The 22,507-nt window shown below is 29.4% G+C and overlaps 1 protein-coding gene across 10 annotated transcripts in view; it reads right to left on the reverse strand.

The window, feature by feature from the left end:
* Spri (Src homology 2 domain-containing protein sprint) overlaps positions 1-22,507 on the reverse strand; it is a 323,123-nt gene that overhangs the window by 33,280 nt on the left and 267,336 nt on the right. For all 10 annotated transcript variants that reach the window (XM_083092813.1, XM_083092806.1, XM_083092807.1 and 7 more), the window contains one exon: positions 7,486-7,609. In XM_083092813.1, the coding sequence (XP_082948939.1) occupies positions 7,486-7,609 (124 nt within the window). The remainder of the gene's footprint in view (positions 1-7,485; positions 7,610-22,507) is intronic.

Genomic DNA, 22,507 nt, shown 5'->3' on the forward strand with positions numbered 1-22,507 from the left:
TTCCAAGAGAAATACTAGTAATCAAGAATAAAATAATCATAAGTATTTTTATTAGTGTCCCGATGTAAGTCGAGGTCAAACATTAAGCGGTTTTGAAATTATCAGAATTAGGATGATAAGCAGCCATTGGCTTAGAAAGTTACCACTTCTGGCTCTTTCAATAATAATAATTTAAAATATTAATTTAAAATATAAATTTAAATAATTAGAAAACAATAGTATTTTAAACTCTAACAACACAATTGCTCTTCACTTCTTTCTCCTATCCTTGCACCTAGCTATTTTCTAGCAGTCTTCTTTCCGGAGCATTCCCTTCACCTACTCTTCCACCTTTTCCTCTTTCAGAACGTATTCCTTCATCCCGAGATCTCCTTTTCCCATACATGTTACCCTTGACTCCGATTCTTTTTCTCCATCAGAATCCGACGATTTCCAGGAATCGTTAGATTTCGACGAGGCTTTCGAAGATTTTGCGAGAGACCTGCCCGATCTCGAGGAAGATCCTCACGACTTTGAGTACCTCAGCGATCCTGAGGAGGCGGCGAATAACCGCGAGACTCTCGAACCTACCTCCCGATATACTAAACTATTTTCTAATCCAATTTCCCAATACCTGAGACAGCATTTTGTGTGGGCCCTGGACCACTAGAAATTGCACAATTTTCTAATCAGCGCTCCCGCTATCATTCCTTGGTACCTGCCAGGCTACCGACTTCCATTGAGAGTTCCCATTCAAGTCCTATGGAAGAAGTTTCCTCCTTCCATTATTTCATTCGAAAACTCCTGATTCCATATCCCTTTCTCCTTTTACATTTACACAAATGTATAATATATATGTATATTAAAATTTTATTTATAGAAACATACTTATTATAAAGCCCAGTCAGGACTAAATTATTAAATCTAGGTTCCCCCATCTATCCTGACTGACGAACCAATGTAATATCTGTAAAAGTTATTTATATTTGACACACGCGCGCGCGCTCAATCACACTCGCACGTTAAAGATCTCACATGTTTATATCTGGAATCTCACAATTTTTGTAAATGTACTTATTTTCTTCAATTTAATTCATGAGTAAAATTTTAATTTTAATTCTATGATCTTTTTATTATTTTTTCTAACCTAATGTTCGCGCACATCTTCTCCTTCCTTCGGTACAGCATGAGGTGTTTTAAGAGAATCGTCTTCCGAGCAGGCCCCTTGAATGAATACACTTCTTGGAGTTTTAACCATATCTCGCACGATGTATGGCATCCACGGATTAATTTTAATTTCGGCCCACTGATAGACATGATCAAATCGGATTTGGTCTTTCGATCGCCTTCTTCCTATGTCGCAATGGTACCTGACGTCAGTCTTGTGATGATTCCGCTCACATATCCCCACACATTGTCCTTTACCAACAGCGCTTCCATGTGTATCTTCTACGTTCATAATCTTTGTCAACAATTCAATATGGAACTTATATAACCGCTCACCATCATTGCTCCTCGCCACGTGCTCACGAACATCATTTTTTTTCCTTCTTAATCCGTTTAATTTATCACTAACGTCTTAATCCATGAACCCATAACCTATTAGAGGTTGTGGATCGATTGTGAATGAATAATAGGACGGCAGTTGAGTAGATCAGTAGCTTATTTATTCTTGGTAAATTAATCTTTGGTACAAAACCAGCTGCATGACTGTTAAACACACAAGTGAGAAGGAAGTAAGTGTTGCGACTCCTGATGCAAAGTCGAACCCATGAACTAACCGAATTGGCGCAGTGATGTAACCCTCCCCATGAACGGGCACAATTATAACTATCTTTCACATTCTATTTGAACTTGCACAAATTTTTATTCTTAGAGTTGGCGCAATTCTTCATATCATTATTTTTGTAGGAAATTAAGACAATTACTTTACATAACTTTTTAATATACAAGTTTTTATTTTAAAAACTAACACTGTTTTATGGATTAAAATAACATTCTTTTACCTCCTTTTACCTTATTTTACAAAAGATCCACTATACGCGATTAATTGTTTCGACGCTCGAATTTTCAGCAATTTGCTTTAATACGAAAAATCTCTATCTCTTTTAAACCCCGAGGCGCGTAAATCCCACCGGCTCTGTCACACAATGCGCTTCTAATTCCACATTATACCCTATCCTGCCTGTCGTCCAGTTATCTTTATTTCACAGCCAATTCGTGATCGGTCGTAATTCATTTATCGTTCCTTCTCCACTTCTCCAATTTTTTTTTTATTTGAAGAAGTACTATAAAAAACGCTTTATTCTTGCCCTTTCGGGTTGGGGACGAAGAAAATAGATATTCAATGGGAAAGAAGAAAATAGATATTCAATGGATTGAAGATTCGATCACTTTTTCATTCTTCATCGTTTTCAACCATTTGATCGATATTGCTCGACAACACACTAACGAGTTTTTTTTTAATTCCAATGTGACTTATTTTCTATCGCATTCTCCCTAAATCGACGAAGACGAAAAGAGAAATCGATGACGGACAAAGCGAAATGAAAGCCTGAAGAGGGGGGTGGCATTGAAAGGGTTCGAGTGTAATTTAATTTGAAATGCAGACTGACACACGGTTTCGAGCTAACGGGATTAAATGTAGACGTGCATTGCATGTTGAATACTCTCTCTCTTTTCCAAAAAACAGAGGGTGGGAGGGTAAGAAAGAGAAAGCTAATTGTAAATCCTTTAATTGCTCGTCAGGAAAAATCCTACGCGATAAGACGCCGCCTTGGTTTTGTTGTTTCATCTGAATGTAAAATCAAGTATAAAATATAGCTATATTTCTATATGACATTAGACCAACTTGTCACATTACATATATTATTCCCAAGATAAATTAAAGAAGGATACATTACTTCTCTAATAGGACATATTATTTTAAGCATAGAATTGTATTTAATAAATAAAAATATAAAAAATAAGAAATAAAAAAAGATAATATACAGAAATATATAGAATATATAGAAACAAATAAAAAATAAGATAATATACATTATATATATATATATATATATATATATATATATATCTATAATATAATACATAAAATGTATATATACAAGATGAGTTATTTAACACACGTGATTGCTTTCAATAACTCCTAAAATGCATTGCACAAAAAAAATGATTCAATTAAAACTGCTTAATTTTAAGAAAGATGTCTTATGATCAGTTACATCGTTCCACGGAAAACTTTTGACATTTCAAAGATATTTTTTGTTTTTTAAGTAGAAAGTCATATATGTTTCTTTTTTCTCTTATAATCGATTTTTCTTATCATTGAATAATCATTGTATCAATATTTATATGTAATATAATTAAAGAATATCGACAATCATCGAAATCGATAAAATCAAAATATAATAACATAAAAAAAATTAATAACATAAAATCTATTAAAACATTTATAATATTGATATTGAAATTATTTTCTTTAATTATGTATCTGCAATTATCATTTGCCATTTCAACTTGCAGCAAAGTTTTCTATAAATTGAGTTATTATATTGCTATGCGTACGATGTTGTCCATATTCGTATAAATGTTATATAATTTTAGAAATAAAAACATTTTTGAAAGACAGTAAGTAATGTCACGAAATTTTGTATGGTCTTATAGCTACGAATTTAAATTGCATATTATAGTACGCTTAATTAAACACTATATATAGATATTTAGTTATGTTACCGCATGATATTTAGTTATGTTACCGCATGCAAATTTTGTAATTAATCGGGCAATTCTGTCTCCTTATAAATAAATATATCCTGTGTTACAGAGACATATTATATAAATTTTATATAAATTTGTTGGAGTATTTGTGATAACATAATTTTTTTTACACCAAAATTTACAAAAATGATAATGAACTTAGCTATGAGATACGATATATTTGAAAAGATAATTTTCCAAAAAATATACTTACTTATATAAATACATACATATATGTATATGAAATATAACATATATATATATTGTGACGTTGCCGTCCAGACGCGTGTCCATCCACCCCGAAAATTTTAACGGGGCGCGAGGCCCGTTAATAATATTGCTGCAATATTCTGTGCTGTATGGGTGTATCTTTCCGTCTTTGTCGCGCGTATTACGTTGTATAATCTGTGCTTATTTCGTGATATTTGTCGTGTGTGTGAGTGTGTCACGGTGCGTAATAGATGATGGCAAATTACGAGACTGCCGAATTTGAGAGATTCGCGTATGTTAGGAGCGTTATATCGAAAAGTCTAATAAGAGCAGCATAAGCGGCGTCTGACGGCTATCGATTATCGATCGCATTGACTGTGCTCGTCGCAGGCGAGCCCTCTCGTCTTGGCAAATTAATTACTTATTCTCGCTAGATTATTAAGCATTCCTCAAATCATTGCTGTCGATTGGAGTGTCGCCATCGAAAATCAGAGCGAGTAAATTAGGGCGAGAATTTGTCTGTTGCATTAGCGTTACGTTTTTCGAAGCGCCGTTCGGCCTCGCGAAGTCTGGCCATAAAAAAAGGTTAGACATCAGGAATGTGATAGCGTTCCCTTAGAATTCTGGTTTCGCGTGAGTATTATATCGATCGGATTCTTACGTTTTGCGAATTTCGAGGTACTATCGTAAGAATTACGCTCATCGTTGTCGCGCTATTATTTATTAATATTTCGTTCACTTCAGACATTCTATATTTCATGTGATTATTATTTTTCTTTATTTTGTTAATTCTTTATTTCTTTTCTCTCTTTAAATAAATTTGTTATCTTTCACTATAATACGTTCGCGTAAATTATTTAAGTATCGTCTTCGTGTTTGTCGAAACTTTAAATTTAGAACCTCGTATAAATTAATTATAACACCCTTTTCCATAGACCCTGCCCCTCTACCGTTAGGCGAGCTAGACGGCCCGTGGCGAATAAGGCAAGCGTTTTTCGCGTTATTTTGGCGTTTAGCGAACTGATACATGAAAGACCGTATCTGGCGCCCAGTTTCGATATTTCGATATTTTGGCTTCGCCGCGGCTCGCGCAGAACACCCTCCATCCCTGTTTCTTCGAGCACGAGTACTCTTTATTCGTCTTGTGTTTTTAACGACGTTTCGCTCCCTCTCATCCTCTCTAACACCCGAGGAGTAAAAAAAAATAAAGTCGCAATATACATATTATAACAAATACCAAATAAAAGTTCAGTAGCTAATTATTTATTTAATATTCACATCAGACAAACGCATATAAAAAATTTCTCACTTTTAAATATTCAATTTTCCTGACTTTGATTATTACGAAACAGTTATATATTGCCAGAGGTTTAAAATAAGAGCAAAATAATTATATTTTCTTGAATATTTTGAGGATTTTCTTGTAATATAAGTAACTTTTAATTAACATAAATAATCTTTTTACGCTTAACAATTTAAATTATAATTATGTTGATTAAAATCGATAAAAATAAATATATAGAGAAAATGTCTCTTTTACTCGTTGAAAAATGTAGATAGCGAAAAAAAATTCAAAATAATTCTAAAAAAGCATGTTTGAGAAAAGCAAAAAGATTATGTAAAAAGATATTTAATCTTGTAAATACAATAAGTAAAAATGAGTACAAAACATAAGAAAATTGTTAAACATTAGTAACAAAATTAGCTATAAGCAAATCACTGCATTAACCATGTAATTTATATATAGTATGTACGTATCAATTTTTAATTAACATTAAATACGACCTAAGTTTTTTATGTGCATTTTTTATTTTTTCTGGCGATTTTTATTTTTAAAACTTTTCTTATTAATGTAACATTTTTTTATATTGGTTTTTAAAATAAATATTATAATACTTGCGGAATAATGATACCAACATAATAGAATTAGTAGAGGATAAGAAAAAAAGGGAATGTTTAATACTTTCATGACTTTCATTTATACAATAATTCGCATGATTATCATGTATTATAATTGCTTTAGAAATATTTATGAATTTTTACGTTTATTTATATTTTATTAATGATAAATAATGATTAGTATAATTAGTATAATTGAATATGATAAATAATGATTAGTATAATTAGTATAATTGAATTACTTAATTTTAAAAATAGTTATTAATAAATATTTTAATATATATTTTAATTTTATTAATTATTGGAAATACCTGAAGTAATTAATAATGTATGGGTTTTAATTTTTTTATGATAGCTGTTTCTTCAGTATATCTATTTAATATGATTAAAAATCTTTTATAATTATTAATAAAATATGTGGAAGAAATAATTATATTAATAATTATGACATAAATATATCATAAATATATCTTGTGCGACAAAATTGATTTGCATATGTATAATACTATAAGTGCATAAATATATATATATATATATATGTGTGTGTGTGTGTGTGTGTGTGTGTGTGTGTGTGTTCACAAAAAACAATTAACTCTATATATTATACACTCGTCAACAAAATTATCGCATAGATAATTTCATGTCAAATTTTCGCATAACTTCAAATAAGTATAACTCCGTCAAAAATGGTCGTATTTGAAAATTTTTTTTTCATTCTCAAGCTTAAAGCCTCTATTTTGATAATCATTTGTCAGATTTAGAATTTATCCTCCCCCCCCACTCGTCATCTCTTCAAAAGTAAGGACGTGTTACGTCTCCAAAAAATTGCATACTTTGACGCATTCCACGGGGTGGAATAAATTTTTTTCGCAAATTTCATGATAATCATCGTAAAATATGGACTTTTATGTGTGAATTAAAAAAAAATTTTTTTTGTACGATTTTTTTTCGCGGAGTTACGATATATCAAAGTTACCTATACATTTTCGTTCATTTACCGTCAGCATTGTGTGTGTGAACATTTCCACATTTCCGTCCTCCAACACACACACACACACACACGATGCGCCAAATCCGACCAGCAACCTCCTCGTGGTGCGCATCGGGTAATGCTAATGCTGGTGGTAAATGAACAAAAATGTATAGGTAACTTTGATATGTCGTAACTCCGCGAAAAAAAATCGTACACAAAAAAATTTTTTTTTTTAATTCACACATAAAAGTCTATATTTTACGATGATTATCATGAAATTTGCGAAAAAAATTTATTCCACCCCGTGGAATACGTCAAAGTATGCAATTTTTTGGAGACGTAACAGGTCCTTACTTTTGTGGAGATGACGAGAGGGGGGGAGGATAAATTCTAAATCTGACAAATGATTTTCAAAATAGAGGCTTTAAGCTTGGGAATGAAAAAAAAAATTTTCAAATACGACCATTTTTTACGGAGTTATACTTATTTGAAGTTATGCGAAAATTTGACATGAAATTACCTATGCGATAATTTTGTTGACGAGTGTATATAATAAAAATATATTATACATATATAAAAATGTGTTACGCAATTTAGATAAATAAAACTGCATTGTTCTTCTCTTTAGCTCCCTATTTCATTTCTTTTTCGTTTCAATAACTCACCTGTACATGATGTAACTGAGTAAGTTGACGATGCTGTAATGGATTCGGCGGCGAAGTACTCGGCGAGTTGACCACCTGAACGGTCCCGTGCTGCTGCAGGTACGGTTCCAGGAAGACATCGCTCCTGTAACAAGAAAGAGAGCAAAAAGGATTATAAATAGCCACATTCTCGCGTCAATTAGATCAGCTTTATGACGGGTTTACGATGTGGACGGCAATGTTACGCAAATGGCGCAGCGTAACACTGGTTTTCCCACGCAGGAATTTACGATATCTTTCCTTTCGATATCTTGATTCAAAAATATCGGGAAACAAGTATGTTTTATCTTTTATGTAATGCAGTTAAATATCTAGACAGGAAGAATAGTTTAAAATATAAAGAAATATTTTTAAATGAAAACTAGAAAGTCCGAAGAAGGTATATATACAGGGTGTTTCAGAATTCGCGGATACGGACTCCACAGCGTGATTGTTCGTATCAAAACAAACAACTTTTTCCTTTGGCAGAATTGCGTTTGAGCATTTACTTTTTAAGTGAGAGCAACTTTAATCTAACAAATAAGCGTTTTAGATTACGCTTGAATCAGGGGTAGTGCGCGCACGGCATGTATGGCGTTTGAACGTGTATGCTATTTTACCATTTCATTAAAGTGTTACAAGAATTATGCATCTAAATATCGCTATTTTCAATATAACTTACTTAACAAGATTTTTTAATTGATACCCCGAAGCAACTGAAGGGAAAATAAGATTAAATTACTTGCAAATAATTTTGATCTAAAATTATTGTTCCAACGTTTTAAAAATTTGTTAGCCCTGAAAAGGGCCGATAAATGCTTCAGAGTATATGCTCAAAATGCAGACCTTTCATTTGTATACATATATTAGCTATATATATATATATATATATATATATATATATATATATATATATATATATATATATAAACAATTTTAAAAATAAAAAAAAATTTACTTTTTACACAAAGAAAAAGAGATAAGAATTATAAAAAAGACTATTTTACATATATATTTATCGAAAATTTCTTTCTTTCTCTTCCGAATATTTATATTAAATTATTTAATACATGAATTGTTTTAAAATGTTAATACACACACAATTAAAAATACACAATATATATTTGTGATCTGTTTATGATAAAACAGTTATTTATAACAACTATTTTAATCATAAAATATATAAATAATAAAAGTTAAAATTTCTTTAAAAATTTTTTAAATTAAAAAAGAGTCAATTTTTTAGTGCATGTCGAAAAGGAAATATCGTGCCATACGGTACACGGAATTAATCTGTTGCTGCTTATTGCCAGATGTATACATACATGTATTTATTAGTTACGGTACGGAAAGTAACGAAGTGCAACGGTAACGGCATAAGATGACGATGCTCTCTTCTCTAATTTTTAATTCTCTGATAATCAGAACTGCTATGGTAAATAGATTCTTCTGAATATCTGAATTTAACTATATTACAATCTGTAATAGTGGCTAAGAAAGTTTTATATAGAACATTTTTTATTTAAATATTGTTACGAGAGTATCTGCTATTTAATAGTAACCAGAAACTTGGGTTGTTCAAAATTATATAAATCTTTTCTTATCTTAAAAATCAATTTGTCTATGATAATATAATACATTATTATTTTTGTTACAAATTTTATTGTAATATATGCATATATAGGGGGACTGAAAACTTTTCGCACATCCGAAATGTGAAGGTAGATTGGCTCAAATTAAGAAGGAAAGTTCTCTACTGTTTTGCGATATTTGCAATAATTAATGAAAAATTAATTAAAGAAGATCGGCCAATGCGCGTGGCTAGAAGTTTTTACATCCATTTTTGGAGGAGTGTAACTCCACAGGGAGGGATATAGTATATGTTTATATGAAAACCCCCATTAATTTTTGACAAAGAATCATCTCCTAAAATTTTTCGCACTTATTAAGAAACACCCTATATATATATATATATATATATATATATATATATATATATATATTGTTTGCAGGGATCAAATATTTTAGAGTTTAGGACAAATTATTGATTAAAATACAATTATATTTGTATAATACACTAAATAAAAAATAAAAATTGTCTAATAGTATAATACACATCATTATTTTTAAATGTGATAATATAATATTATTATTCTTATACAATATTATTTTCTATTTTTTGTAATATATATTTGCAGAGATTAAATATTTTAAAGAATTGAAAAGAACAAATATTATTTATTAAATTATTTATTAAAATAATTTAATAAATAGTTATTTAAATATATATAATGGTTATTTACACATTAAACATATATAATGGTTCTTTATACATCACAATTTTATTTCCAATAATAAATATTTTAATAACATTTTACGACATAAAAAAAATTATGTGATTAATATAAAATAAAATGCTGTAATATAAAAATATATATAATTATCGAACTTTTAAACCATTCAGTATTTTATTTTTTATGAGAAATACTTGAATCTCATGATGTGTTTATCAAACAGATTTATTATTACGACAGCTCTGATAAACACGACAAATTCTCATTAATCGAGCGAATTTGAAGATGGAAATTCTGAATTTTCCATTTAATTTAGCCTGAAAGGCCGCAAGAGTCAGGGACACGTGCCTTTCTTATGATTCAAAAGGCGTTGTGAAAGAACTAGCGAACAAAGATATCTTTCCCCTTAAACTACTAACTTATCGTGAAGCGGTCGCGCGAATTCTCGTTACCTTACAGTAGCACCCTCGTGTCGGAAACTCGCAGGTAAGTTCTCCTGGGGGATTAAATTATATAAGGAATGCATTGCACTACACCGCATACCGCATTGTAAATAGGCTTTTATGTAATTTGGATGTAATTTCTATAAAATTATTTCATAAAAGGACAAGAAAATAATTAAGTAATTGGCTTGTTGAATTCTGTGTATTTTATGAAAATAATTCTCTTCTTTTTTCTAGAAAAAAATGTTATTGAGAGAGAGAAAAAAGGGGAAGGAGGGAAGGAAGAAGGGAGAGAGAAAGAGGGAGAGAGAAAGAATATATTATTCTTTATCATGTTTAAAATGTCTAATTATATTAAGAGAATTAATACATTAAATTTTATTAAAAATCCTATTAAATTAATTTAATATTATTTATTTATATAATAAATAATCTTGCTTTGATATATCTGCATAAAAAGAGACTCCACTCATATGATTTTGATCTTGACATATGTTATCAAAGTCATTCTTCTATGTGAGTAACATTCCAAAGATGTTAGCCGTAACTCATCGTTTATTGAAAAGTTATTAACGAAAAAAGTTTAATGAATAGAATAACATTATTTTACGACCATATACAATAAATTACAATATAATAAAAAGAATATGAGACTAACAATAAGAGAGAGACACTAATTATATAATAAAAATTGAAAAAAAGGAGCTAATATATATACATATATAAAACTCACATGTACTTTCACCTAAAATTACATGCATCGTGTAATATTCATGTTCCGAGATCTCCGGCTAATCTCAAGTCTGAGGCGGCCAAGTTACCTGGAAACAATGAATAACTGACGCTGGTGCACGTCATAGCACAACGTTTGTTTCTGGCAAAATAGCCTCGCGACGGCATTATTCCCGACTCGAACTTCGCGGGAAATGGTCGAATGTCAAATTCGAGGCATCAACATGCAAAGCCAACATTGTCGACGGTGACTGTAAACGGTACATATTGTATTCACCATGTGTGTTTGACAGCTAGATATTTCTCATATGTGTGCATGTATGTATGTATAGCGATCGAATCGCCAGGGGCGTGCTCAGATCAAATCCATGATGGATTTTTGCTTAATAGACCTTCAGTTGCCATCAATAGATTCTTTTATAGGATATTTGACGGTTCCTGAAAGTTTCTGAGTCGAAAAAAGAATGGAATAACTTGCAAGTGAACAAGATTGAGAGAAAGCGAAGAAAATCAATATTGAAAATTCTCCTCCCAATAAATGTGTGATATAACAAGCGTATATATATGATATGATATATGATAAGATATACATATATATATATATATATATATATATATATATATATATATATAATATGAATTTATTATCTGCAAAAGTTAAGTAATAGAATATTGTTACGAATGCGCCACCCACCACCCCCTACCCCTCTCCCCCACCCAACCAAACCAAACCACACTACCAACAAAAAAAAACAAAAAAAAAACAAAAAATAACAAACAACAATAACAAAATTGTAAACGTTCAAATAAAGCATTATTTGATACTGCTGATTTATGTCCATTATCTCGACAACAAAGCATTTGCGACCATATGTTCATATGAACATTTGTTCTTCCTTTTTATCCAGGAACACGCTCACAAATTTTTAAAACATACTTTTGACTCACCCTGTATAACGTACTTTATGTAATAATTACATTTACATTATTTATTTTATTTTTTTTATATTTTGTTATTATTTTTATTTATATATCTATTTATTTATATATTTATATATTTATATTTTATCTTTACTTTCCTTATTTTATATATATATATATATACAGGGTGACCCATTTTAACTTAGGCAGCCAAATAACTCGAAAAATAAGCAAGATAGAGAAAAATGTTTTAGACAAAAGTTGTATGGTTTCGAGGGGGCCATAAGATGGTATCATTGGTTTGACCTTGAAGAGTCATTTGAAGGTCACGTGAAGGTCACTTCAATTTTTTTAAATGGAATACCCTATATATTTTTGTACATTCTTGTAGCTTATTTCGAGAGCTTTCCAAAACACTATAATTAAGTACCTTTCCGTTAAGTACTTTTTGAGTTATGATGCTTGAAATAATTTCTTAATTTTACATAAACCGTAAAATATCTTGTAAAATATTCATTTTTCGATTATCTTACCTTAATACTTTTATGTACAAAATAATGAGAGGAATCAATTGGTGTAAAGAAAACACATAGTTGTTTTTAAGAAAAAATATGGAATTGTTAATTGCAAATTACATATTTTTTCTTCGAAACAACTATGTGTTTTCTTTACACCAATTGATTCCTCTCATTATTTTGTACATAAAACTATTAAGGTAAGGTAATCGAAAAATGAATATTTTACAAGATATTTTACGGTTTATGTAAAATTAAGAAATTATTTCAAGCCTCATAACTCAAAAAGTACTTAACGAAAATGTACTTAATTATAGTGTTTTGGAAAGCTCTCGAGATGAGCTACAAGAATGTATAAAAATATATAGGATGTTCCATTTAAAAAAATTGAAGTGACCTTCACGTGACCTTCAAATGACTCTTCAAGGTCAAACCAATGATACCATCTTATGGCCCCCTCGAAACCATACAACTTTTGTCTAAAACATTTTTCTCTATCTTGCTTATTTTTCGAGTTATTTGGCTGCCTAAGTTAAAATGGGTCACCCTGTATATATATATATATATATTTTTTTTTTTTTAATATGTATTTTTACCCTAAATAAATAATAGAACTAATTAATAAATTTCTATTTCTTTCTCGAAAATTTTTCTGCATGACATTAGAATGAGATTTTAATTAAACATATCTGGTGGGGTGGGGGTGTGGGTGGGACATAAAATAACGCGATAACTTGAAAAAAATCACATCAAGGCTCTTACATTGCATGCGTATCGATCTTCTTGCATAATACATGCTGAAATATATGGCACAAATATATCCCTCTACTGCATATATCATGTTCATGGGATCCTCGAAACGTTTATATTACAAACTAAAGAATAAAGCTGGATGTAGAAGTGCGACAAAATAGCGCAATATCCTTGTACATCAGAATATGATACATATTCAACGAACTTATTTTCTCGTGCAATTTATAAACAAAATTTTTTCTTAAAAAAATGTTAAAATATTGATATAAATATTCTTAATATATCTATTGATATATATATATATATATATATATATATATATATATATATATATACATAAATAACTTTTGGGAATTTTAACAAATTAGAAACAGCTATAATCATCGAATTAAAATTCAAAAATACAAAGGCTGATAACAAAACTTTATTTTATCTTATTTTAATGAGATTTTAATTTGTGATATAGTTATTAATATTCAATGTTAAAAGTTATGAGAAATAATGAAAAAAAGTTTGGCATTTTTTCAAATTTTTGCTAAGAAAAGATTAGCTGTCAGAGATTCTTTAAATACATAATTAGATGGAATATTTATATCATTTCCAATCAGATAAATTTCACTGTATCATATTAGATAACGGAGAAAAGGGGATAGTAATGTTGAGAGTACATTCCTGGACCTATGCAATGATATTAGTCGTCTGTGAGAGCTTGGACTATGGGTGTTGCCATGACGATGGAAGGTTCTCAACACGTGGTGCGTTGGCGAGCGCCGGCGACATTTTTACCTATTAACGAGCCCCGGGGTGCATTCGGGTGCATAGAAAAAGGGTCGCACCCTCCGGTATATAAGAACAAAAGCACAAAGAAATTCACCAGAGAGAAAGAGACACCTTTGGATATTTTCTTTCGCGTTCTTACTCGCTCGAGACGGAAGTTTAGCATATTTTCTCAGTGTAATTAAGAAAGACTTAACATGATGCACTCTGATGCTTTACGATGCACTCTCACGTAATTAGATGGAATGGTAATTTATCTACCTAATAAATATAATAGCATAAAAAAGTCATAAAAAATTAAAAAATTTAAGTTATAAAAAAATTTCTGAAAGAGGAAAACTGAGAGAACCCGGGAAAAAAGCTTATATCTAATTATATACAATTGTGTAAATATAATTATTTATGGATTTTGACTCGATCTAATCATATATATACATACATATATATATATATATATATATATATATATATATATATATATATACACACACAGGGTGTCCCATTTTAACTTGGACAGTAAAATATCTCAAAAACTAAGCCCAGCAAACAAAAATGTTTCAGACAAAAGTTGTATGGTTTCGAGGGGGACATAAGATGGTACCATTGGTTTGACCTTGAAGAGTTATTTGAAGGTCACATGAAGGTCACCTTCAATTTCTTAAATGGAACCTACTATTTGTCATTGCATATTCTTGTAGCTTATCTCGAGAGCTTTCCGAAACACTATAATTAAGTACTTTTTCGTTAAGTACTTTTTGAGTTATGAGGCTTGAAATAATTTCTTAATTTTACATAAACCGTAAAATATCTTGTAAAATATTCATTTTTCGATTATCTTACCTTAATACTTTTACGTACAAAATAATGAGAGGAATCAATTGGTATAAAGAAAAAAACATAGTTGTTTTTAAAAAAAAATATGTAATTTGCAATTAACAATTACATATTTTTTCTTAAAAACTATGTTTTTTTTTTACACCAATTGATTCCTCTCATTATTTTACATATAAAAGTATTAAGGTAAGATAATCGAAAAATGAATATTTTACTAGATATTTTATGGTTTATGTAAAATTAAGAAATTATTTCAAGCCTCATAACTCGAAAAGTACTCAATGAAGAAATACTTTATTATAGTGTTTTGGAAAGCTCTCGAGATGAGCTATAAGAATACATAATAAAAAATAGGGGGTTCCATTTAAAAAATTAAACCTTCATGTGACATTTTTGCTTATTACTTAATAATTATTGCGAATTTTGCAAGATGATAAAGGACTTTTCTTCTTAGTTTGACCCAATCTATCATCACTTTTCGTTTGGTCCCTCACGAATCGAACACCCTGTATATATATACATATATATATATATATGATTAGATCAGGTCAAAATTCATACAAAATTATATTATATATAATTAGACATAAACTTTTTTTCCCGGGTATGTAATAATATAGCATGTAATAATATAGCAAATTTTATTACGAAACATTTTTGAGAATTAATTGCGAAATGTCGACGATAATATTACATGTGAATGCAAGAGAGAGAATTGAACTTTATCTATTTAAACATAGGAGTCACAATCTACATAGTTTCGTATTCAAAACGAGGGCTTGCGATTCCAGACGTTGCGTTGAGTCACCTCGTTACAATTGGAACATTGCCAATGTTGAAAGAAAATTTACGATGTTGCCACTGATATCATTCGATTTCATTTTACACGTTTGGTATAAATATATCCGCGATTCGCCTTCTTATATATAAAGCATTTTTTATTATCTATCTACATAATTAATGCAGCGTAATATTTTTTCGAGTTTTTGAAAACGCGTTAAAATTATTTAGAAAAAGGACAAGAAATTGTGTATGTATGTAATGTTATGTATAAAAATTATAATTGTGTATATATAATTAAATATTTTAATATATAAATATTTTAATATTATTAAATTGTTATTTCATAATCATTAAACAAGCTATATTTTTTCTCTAATTCTAGAAAGGGATAATGCTTCATGCAAAATAAGTCGAAAGTAATAAACATAACATTTTCATATAAATTTTTATTTTAGAGGAAATTTGAAAATTAGAAAATTTATGCAATATTTATATATACTTCCAAATAATTTCTAATGATCTCTGGACATATTATCTATAATATTATACATAAATAAAAAAGTACAATATAAAAGTACAACATAACCATTTTCCATTTAGGAAAACAATTTGAATTAAGTTCTTCTAAAAAAGTTATATTTTAATGTAAAATAATTTTTATCCAATAATTTTTAAAATAATTTAAAATAATTTTTATTAAATAAAAATAACTTTAAATAAAATAACTTTTTTAGAAGAACTTAATTTCAAATTGTTTTCCTAAATGGAAAATGGTTATGTTGTACTTTTATAATGCCGCGCAAACCCGGGGACGTAACAATATATATATATATATATATATATATATATATATATATATATATATATCCCCGGCTTGCACGGCATTCGAGATATTTTGGAAAGCCTTGAAGTTTTCATCATTTCTGGTGCGTGTTGTCAAGAGGTTGTTTATTCCGCGAGCCGGGGAGTTGCCTCGTACACTTCGATATCGAAATCTCGGTCGAGTTCGCGAGCGCAACATTTTGGAGGCTCGTCCGGGATAAAGATACTTATTTATAAATAAAGAGAACTTTAATCACACATTAACACGAACAATATAACATAACACAATCAATGTTTCAACACAAAATTGATAGGAGCCGTCTAAGATACGTCCGCCCGAAATGACAGCCCGAGACGTCTTATAAGTTAGCGGAACAAAATGGGCGGAATCAATTATAATTGATATTTTTATTTGTTGCTCATTTGTTGCTAAAAAGTTGCCAAAGAAAAAAATTTGTTGCTCTGTAATTTTTTTAAAAAAATCATGTTCCGCTAAAGGAAGATTAAGTTAGCGGAACAATACATAACAACAAAATTGTACATAATAACAATATAAAAATTTGTTGCTAATTTGTTGCTCTTAAAATATTCAATTTGTTGCTTGCAAAATAAATTTAAACAATAGCGGAAAACTTTTCACAGCGTGCAAAGCTACAAGAGTAAACTACTAGAAAAAAATTTGTTGCTCGCTTAAATTTGGTATTGAAATATAGTTTGAATTTGTTGCTTTCGAAATATTCAAGTTCCGAATTAGTTGCTTGCAAAATAAATTTAAATAATGATAAAAAACCTTTCACAGCGTGCAAAGCTACAAGAGTAAACTATCAGAAAAAAATTTGTTGCTTGCTTAAATTTGATATTGGAATATAGGTTGAATTTGTTGCTCTCGAAATATCCAAGTTCCGAATTTGTTACTCGCGCATTAAGTTTAAATAATGATGAGAAACCTTTCAGAGCGTGCAAAGCTACAAGAGTAAACTACTAGAAAAAAATTTGTTGCACGCTTAAATTTGATATTGAGATATTGTTTGAATTTGTTGCTTTCGAAATATCCAAGTTTCGAGTTTGTTGCAATAAGTTTAAATAATGATAATAAACCCTCTTACACACATAACAAATTAATTTACAAGAATATGACGATACAATAACAATTAATAAGATTTATATGGCCTTGAATACTTGTGCCAAATATATTAAGTAAAAATTCAGTCAATATGTTTTCGATGTAATTTAAACTTTGCACGCTGTGAAAGGTTTTTCGTTATTATTTAAACTTATTGCGCGAGCAACAAATTCGGAACTTGGATATTTCGAAAGCAACAAATTCAACCTATATTCCAATATCAAATTTAAACGAGCAACAAATTTTTTTCTAGTAGTTTACTCTTGTAGCTTTGCACGCTGTGAAAAGTTTTCCGCTATTGTTTAAATTTATTTTGCAAGCAACAAATTGAATATTTTAAGAGCAACAAATTAGCAACAAATTTTTATATTGTTATTATGTACAATTTGGTTGTTATGTATTGTTCCGCTAACTTAATCTTCCTTTAGCGGAACATGATTTTTTAAAAAAAATTACAGAGCAACAAATTTTTTTCTTTGGCAACTTTTTAGCAACAAATGAGCAACAAATAAAAATATCAATTATAATCGATTCCGCCCATTTTGTTCCGCTAACTTATAAGACGTCAGCCCGAGTCGAACTCTCTCACTTTCTTGTTTTTTCAAATAACCTCTTGACAACACGCACCGGAAATGATGAAAACTTCAAGGCTTTCCAAAATATCTCGAATGCCGCGCAAACCGAGGATATAACAATACAGGGTGTTCGGAAATACAATCGACAAATTTTTAGAGATTGTTGGGGGCATCATAAGAATCATTTTTTGCAAAAAAATTGTTTCAAACAAAAGTTGTAGGGTGTAAAAAGGTCTATTTACTGGCGCCATGTGTTTGACCTTGGATGGCGTCGCCAAGGTCACGACAAGGCCACCTTGAATTTTTGAAATGGAACCCTCCACTTATGGCCCCCTTAAAACCATACAACTTTTGTTTAAAACATTCTCACCGAAACCGCCATGGTTTCAAGATATTCAGCTGTATCACTTAAAATGACACACCCTGTATATGTGTGTACCCGTGTGTGTGTGTATGTGTGTATGTAAAAATATTAATATTAAATAATCATATACAGAAAAAAGATAATTTTAAAAATTAACTAAAATCTTGTTTAAATATTATAGAAACTATTAGAAATTATACAACAGAGAAAAAAGAGGGACAAAGAGAAAGTTTGGAAAAGATATAGGAAAGAATAAATTATATATGCAAAAATGTATGTGCGTATGCATATGGGCTATTAAATATAAAAAATCTTAACAAATGAACAAATATCAATAATATTGCATGATATAACATTGCAATAAAATTAACAAAATTAACAAAAAAAATTATTCTAACATTAAATTATATTTTTTTTTACTTAAATGTTATAAAGTTAAATATTGCCATGGTTCAAAGGAATTTATTATCGTGAAAGGATTTTTTTATCGTGACGATAATTGAATTCCGCGACAAAAAAGTGTCAGAAAGCAGGCTAGTGATATATTCTTTTAACGGTTTTCAGTCACGAGATTTTGCGAGTGAAAGGGGATTGGAAAAGTTGTTGATTATGATGATCATCGACCGGAAAAATATGGCTTGCCACTGGCCTAACAATCTCGTTCTTTCTCCTTTCGACCGTTTTCTCTTATGTGTTCTCTTTCCCCTTTCCTCTCATTCTATTTTTTCATTCATTTGACGGAAAGTTATTTTATCGCTAAGTAAAAATAACTATCAGTGTTCTGTGAATATTAAAAACAAAGAGTCACAGTTTTGAGGCGTGAACTGAATATTTATATACATGAATAACGCGCGAATAATCTGATCAGCGTTACGTTAGAAATAGCAATTTTACATTCGTATAAAAATAGTTATTTTATTACATATTATCATCAATAAAACGAATAATACGTATATTTGAATATCTTATTATCATTGTGCAAACTAAAGGATGATAATATTTTTATTATTCTTTATCATTATTAAATCTTTACTGTATATATCTTCCTTTTCAAGTTCTGTTGAACTCTGACCAGTCTTTTGTGTTTTCATTCGATATAAAATTCGAGGAACTCAAGTGCTTCTCGTAATCTGTAATGAACTGCTTTTATTTGGAAATCAGAATCATGTGTATTACAACAAGAAAAATATTTTCAGTTATAACTGATTGTGAGTCACATATATAAAAGATAATCAAAAGTAAAAAAATAGCATGCTCTTAGTCAAAGCAGCAACAAATCTTTTTTTTTCACTTATATTTTGAAAAATTAATATATATATATATATATATATATATATATATTAATTTGTAACGAGTAGCTTACGAATAGCATACTTTTTTCAAACAATAATGCGTTTTTTTATACCAAATGATTCCTCTCCTTATTTTGTGCATAAAAGTATTTAGATAAAATAATCAAAAAATGAATATTTTACGAGATATTTCATAATTTATGTAAAATTATGTCAAATTAAAGTGCATATATATAATCTCGTAAACTATTCAATTTTTGATCATTCTATTCTTGTAACTAACGTCAAATATTGCGAAGAATATATATAGAAAAATTAGGAGATGGTTCCATTTAAAAAAACTAGTTTAACTTATTCATCTTCTTATGATTTTGAAAAATGATCTCAAGATTCAAGATTATCAACTTTTCTTTCTTTCTCAAAATTCTATAAATTTTGTCTAGAATATTTTTTTATACTATACAAATTTCGGAGAGAAACATTTTTTAATGCTTTATCTCTCTATATATCTTAATCTATTTTTTTATCTTCATAGAAATTTTTTAATTTTCGTTGTTATTAACATTTTATTGCTTTGTCGCAAAATCAAGTGCACAGTTTCAATCAAATATGTATGATTATCTTATGGCATCTCTCATTTCATACTACACGAGCAGCTTGCAGACTCCGTCGAGTCAGCAGCTCCGATAAACGCGAACTTAATTAACGTATCGAACAGAGGGCTTCCGCCAATATCCGGTATTGTCCAACGGGAGAAGAAAGATGAGACATCCCCACGCGGTCGGTTTAATCTCTCTCTTGATTAACCACGTCGTGTGGCGCCCAATAACTCGGTTACGTTTGGATGAGACACACGAAGCTTCTTTCCTTCGGAACGATTACTTTCGTAACTACTCTACGCTTTCAGAGATCATATCTATCTTCCTCCTTCTCTTTCTCTCTTTCCTGTTCTCTCGGGATTTCCAAGTTTCGAAGCGTGATCGCAAATATTACATTGCTGCTACTTGAGCTCAGCATCCGATCAATTCAACAAGAGATAATCTCGTTAGAAATGATTCAGGATATCGCGGAAATAGATAAAATGCGCGAAAAGTACAATAAATTTTCATGGAATTGCGTGTTTCTTATTAAATTATATGAAATAAAGTAAAAATATATGAAATAGAAAAAAATATAATGCGTAAAAAAAGATACTACATACTCAAATTTTTGAAATAAATTTTTTCAAAATTAAAATCTTATGCGACAAAATTTTCTACTTATTTCTTCACATAATCTACAAAAAAATTATTATTGATTATTGACTGTACTATTAACTATGAGAAATTCTGTATAATTGTAATTCAGAATTATACACAAATATTCTGTAATTAAAATTTTTCTGTATTAATTTGGAAGAGAATTTGAATCCAGATAAAACACTATGTATGACAGCTATACATAATAATTTTTCCAATATTTCTATCACCTTCGACGCTTTTTAATAAGACTTTTTTTCATATACATATTTATCAAGGTAGATAAGGATAAGATTAAGAATACAAATATGTAAAATATGGTTTAAATTGTATGGTTAAAAATATGATTTAAACTGTTTTGGTAAAATTATATCAATTAGTCGAAATGTTTCTAAAAAGAAACTATTTTTTTCGGTTCATCCGAAAAGATTATCTAACGAATGACGTTTTCGATAAATAGTAAAAAAGGAAAAAAGAAGAATAGACTGAAAGAGAGAGAGAGAGAAGGGGGAGGGAAGAGAAGGGGAAGAAGGAGAAAGAGCTCATTGTCGATCGATCATGCGTCGAGTTATTGCGATGCGCGCGCCATTAATTAAATTCCACTTCGCCTCCAACAGAGAAATAATAATGACATTAATGTATTCTCTTTCTCTAGCCAGATTATAAGCTATATTTACTCGGTAAATTTAATTTTTACATAAGAACCAAAATTTTCCTCAGAAAATCCAATTTTGATGTATATTTTATGTGTATATGTATGTGTAATATTTTTTATGTATATTTGGCAACTCTTCATTTTCCAGTCTTATCCTCGAATCTTTGTAAATTTTTTATATAATGGAGAGAAGAATATAAAGATTAAAAGAAAATATTTCTTAAATAAAGAAACATATTAAATCGAAAAATACACAACGAAATTTAGCCATCTACACATATCTATACAATATGTAATATATTCTATTTCAACATATGTAATATTACATAATTTAAAAAACGCATTTTTGCACATAGACACACACACACACACAAATCACAATAAATTATCTTCAATGTTTCAATTCTAATATTCAATTTTAATTTTCCTTACAATTTGTGTATTTTCTGTTATTTATTATTATTATCTACTATTATCTATTATTACCTATTATTATTAAGTTAATTTATTATTTCCATTAGTTTTCAAGACAATGATTTAATTACTTATTTTTAGAAAAATTTAATATTAAATACTCTCTTTAAAAGTAATATCATGTAAAAGGTCTAATAAATAAAAGCAATACAAGAAAGCAGAGAAAATAATTTAATATTATAGTTATATACTAATTTGTGAAATAAAAACTAAAGATTTACAGATTTTTTTACTAAATAATAATTTTTACTAAATAATAACCGCGATTAAAAAATAAAATATTATTATATCATTATGAATAAAAACGAAAGTTTAAATAAAGAAGAAAAGACAGAACAGAAGAAGCGAACAACGGGAACAGAGAGTATAGAAGTCAGGTGTTTTAGAGTGACTTCCGTTCAATGGCCTA

The sequence above is a fragment of the Camponotus vicinus genome, unplaced genomic scaffold (assembly GCF_025532165.1).
Source record: "Camponotus vicinus isolate PSW18456_S1 unplaced genomic scaffold, iyCamVici1.0 SCAF_3, whole genome shotgun sequence".
NCBI lineage: Eukaryota > Metazoa > Arthropoda > Insecta > Hymenoptera > Formicidae > Camponotus > Camponotus vicinus.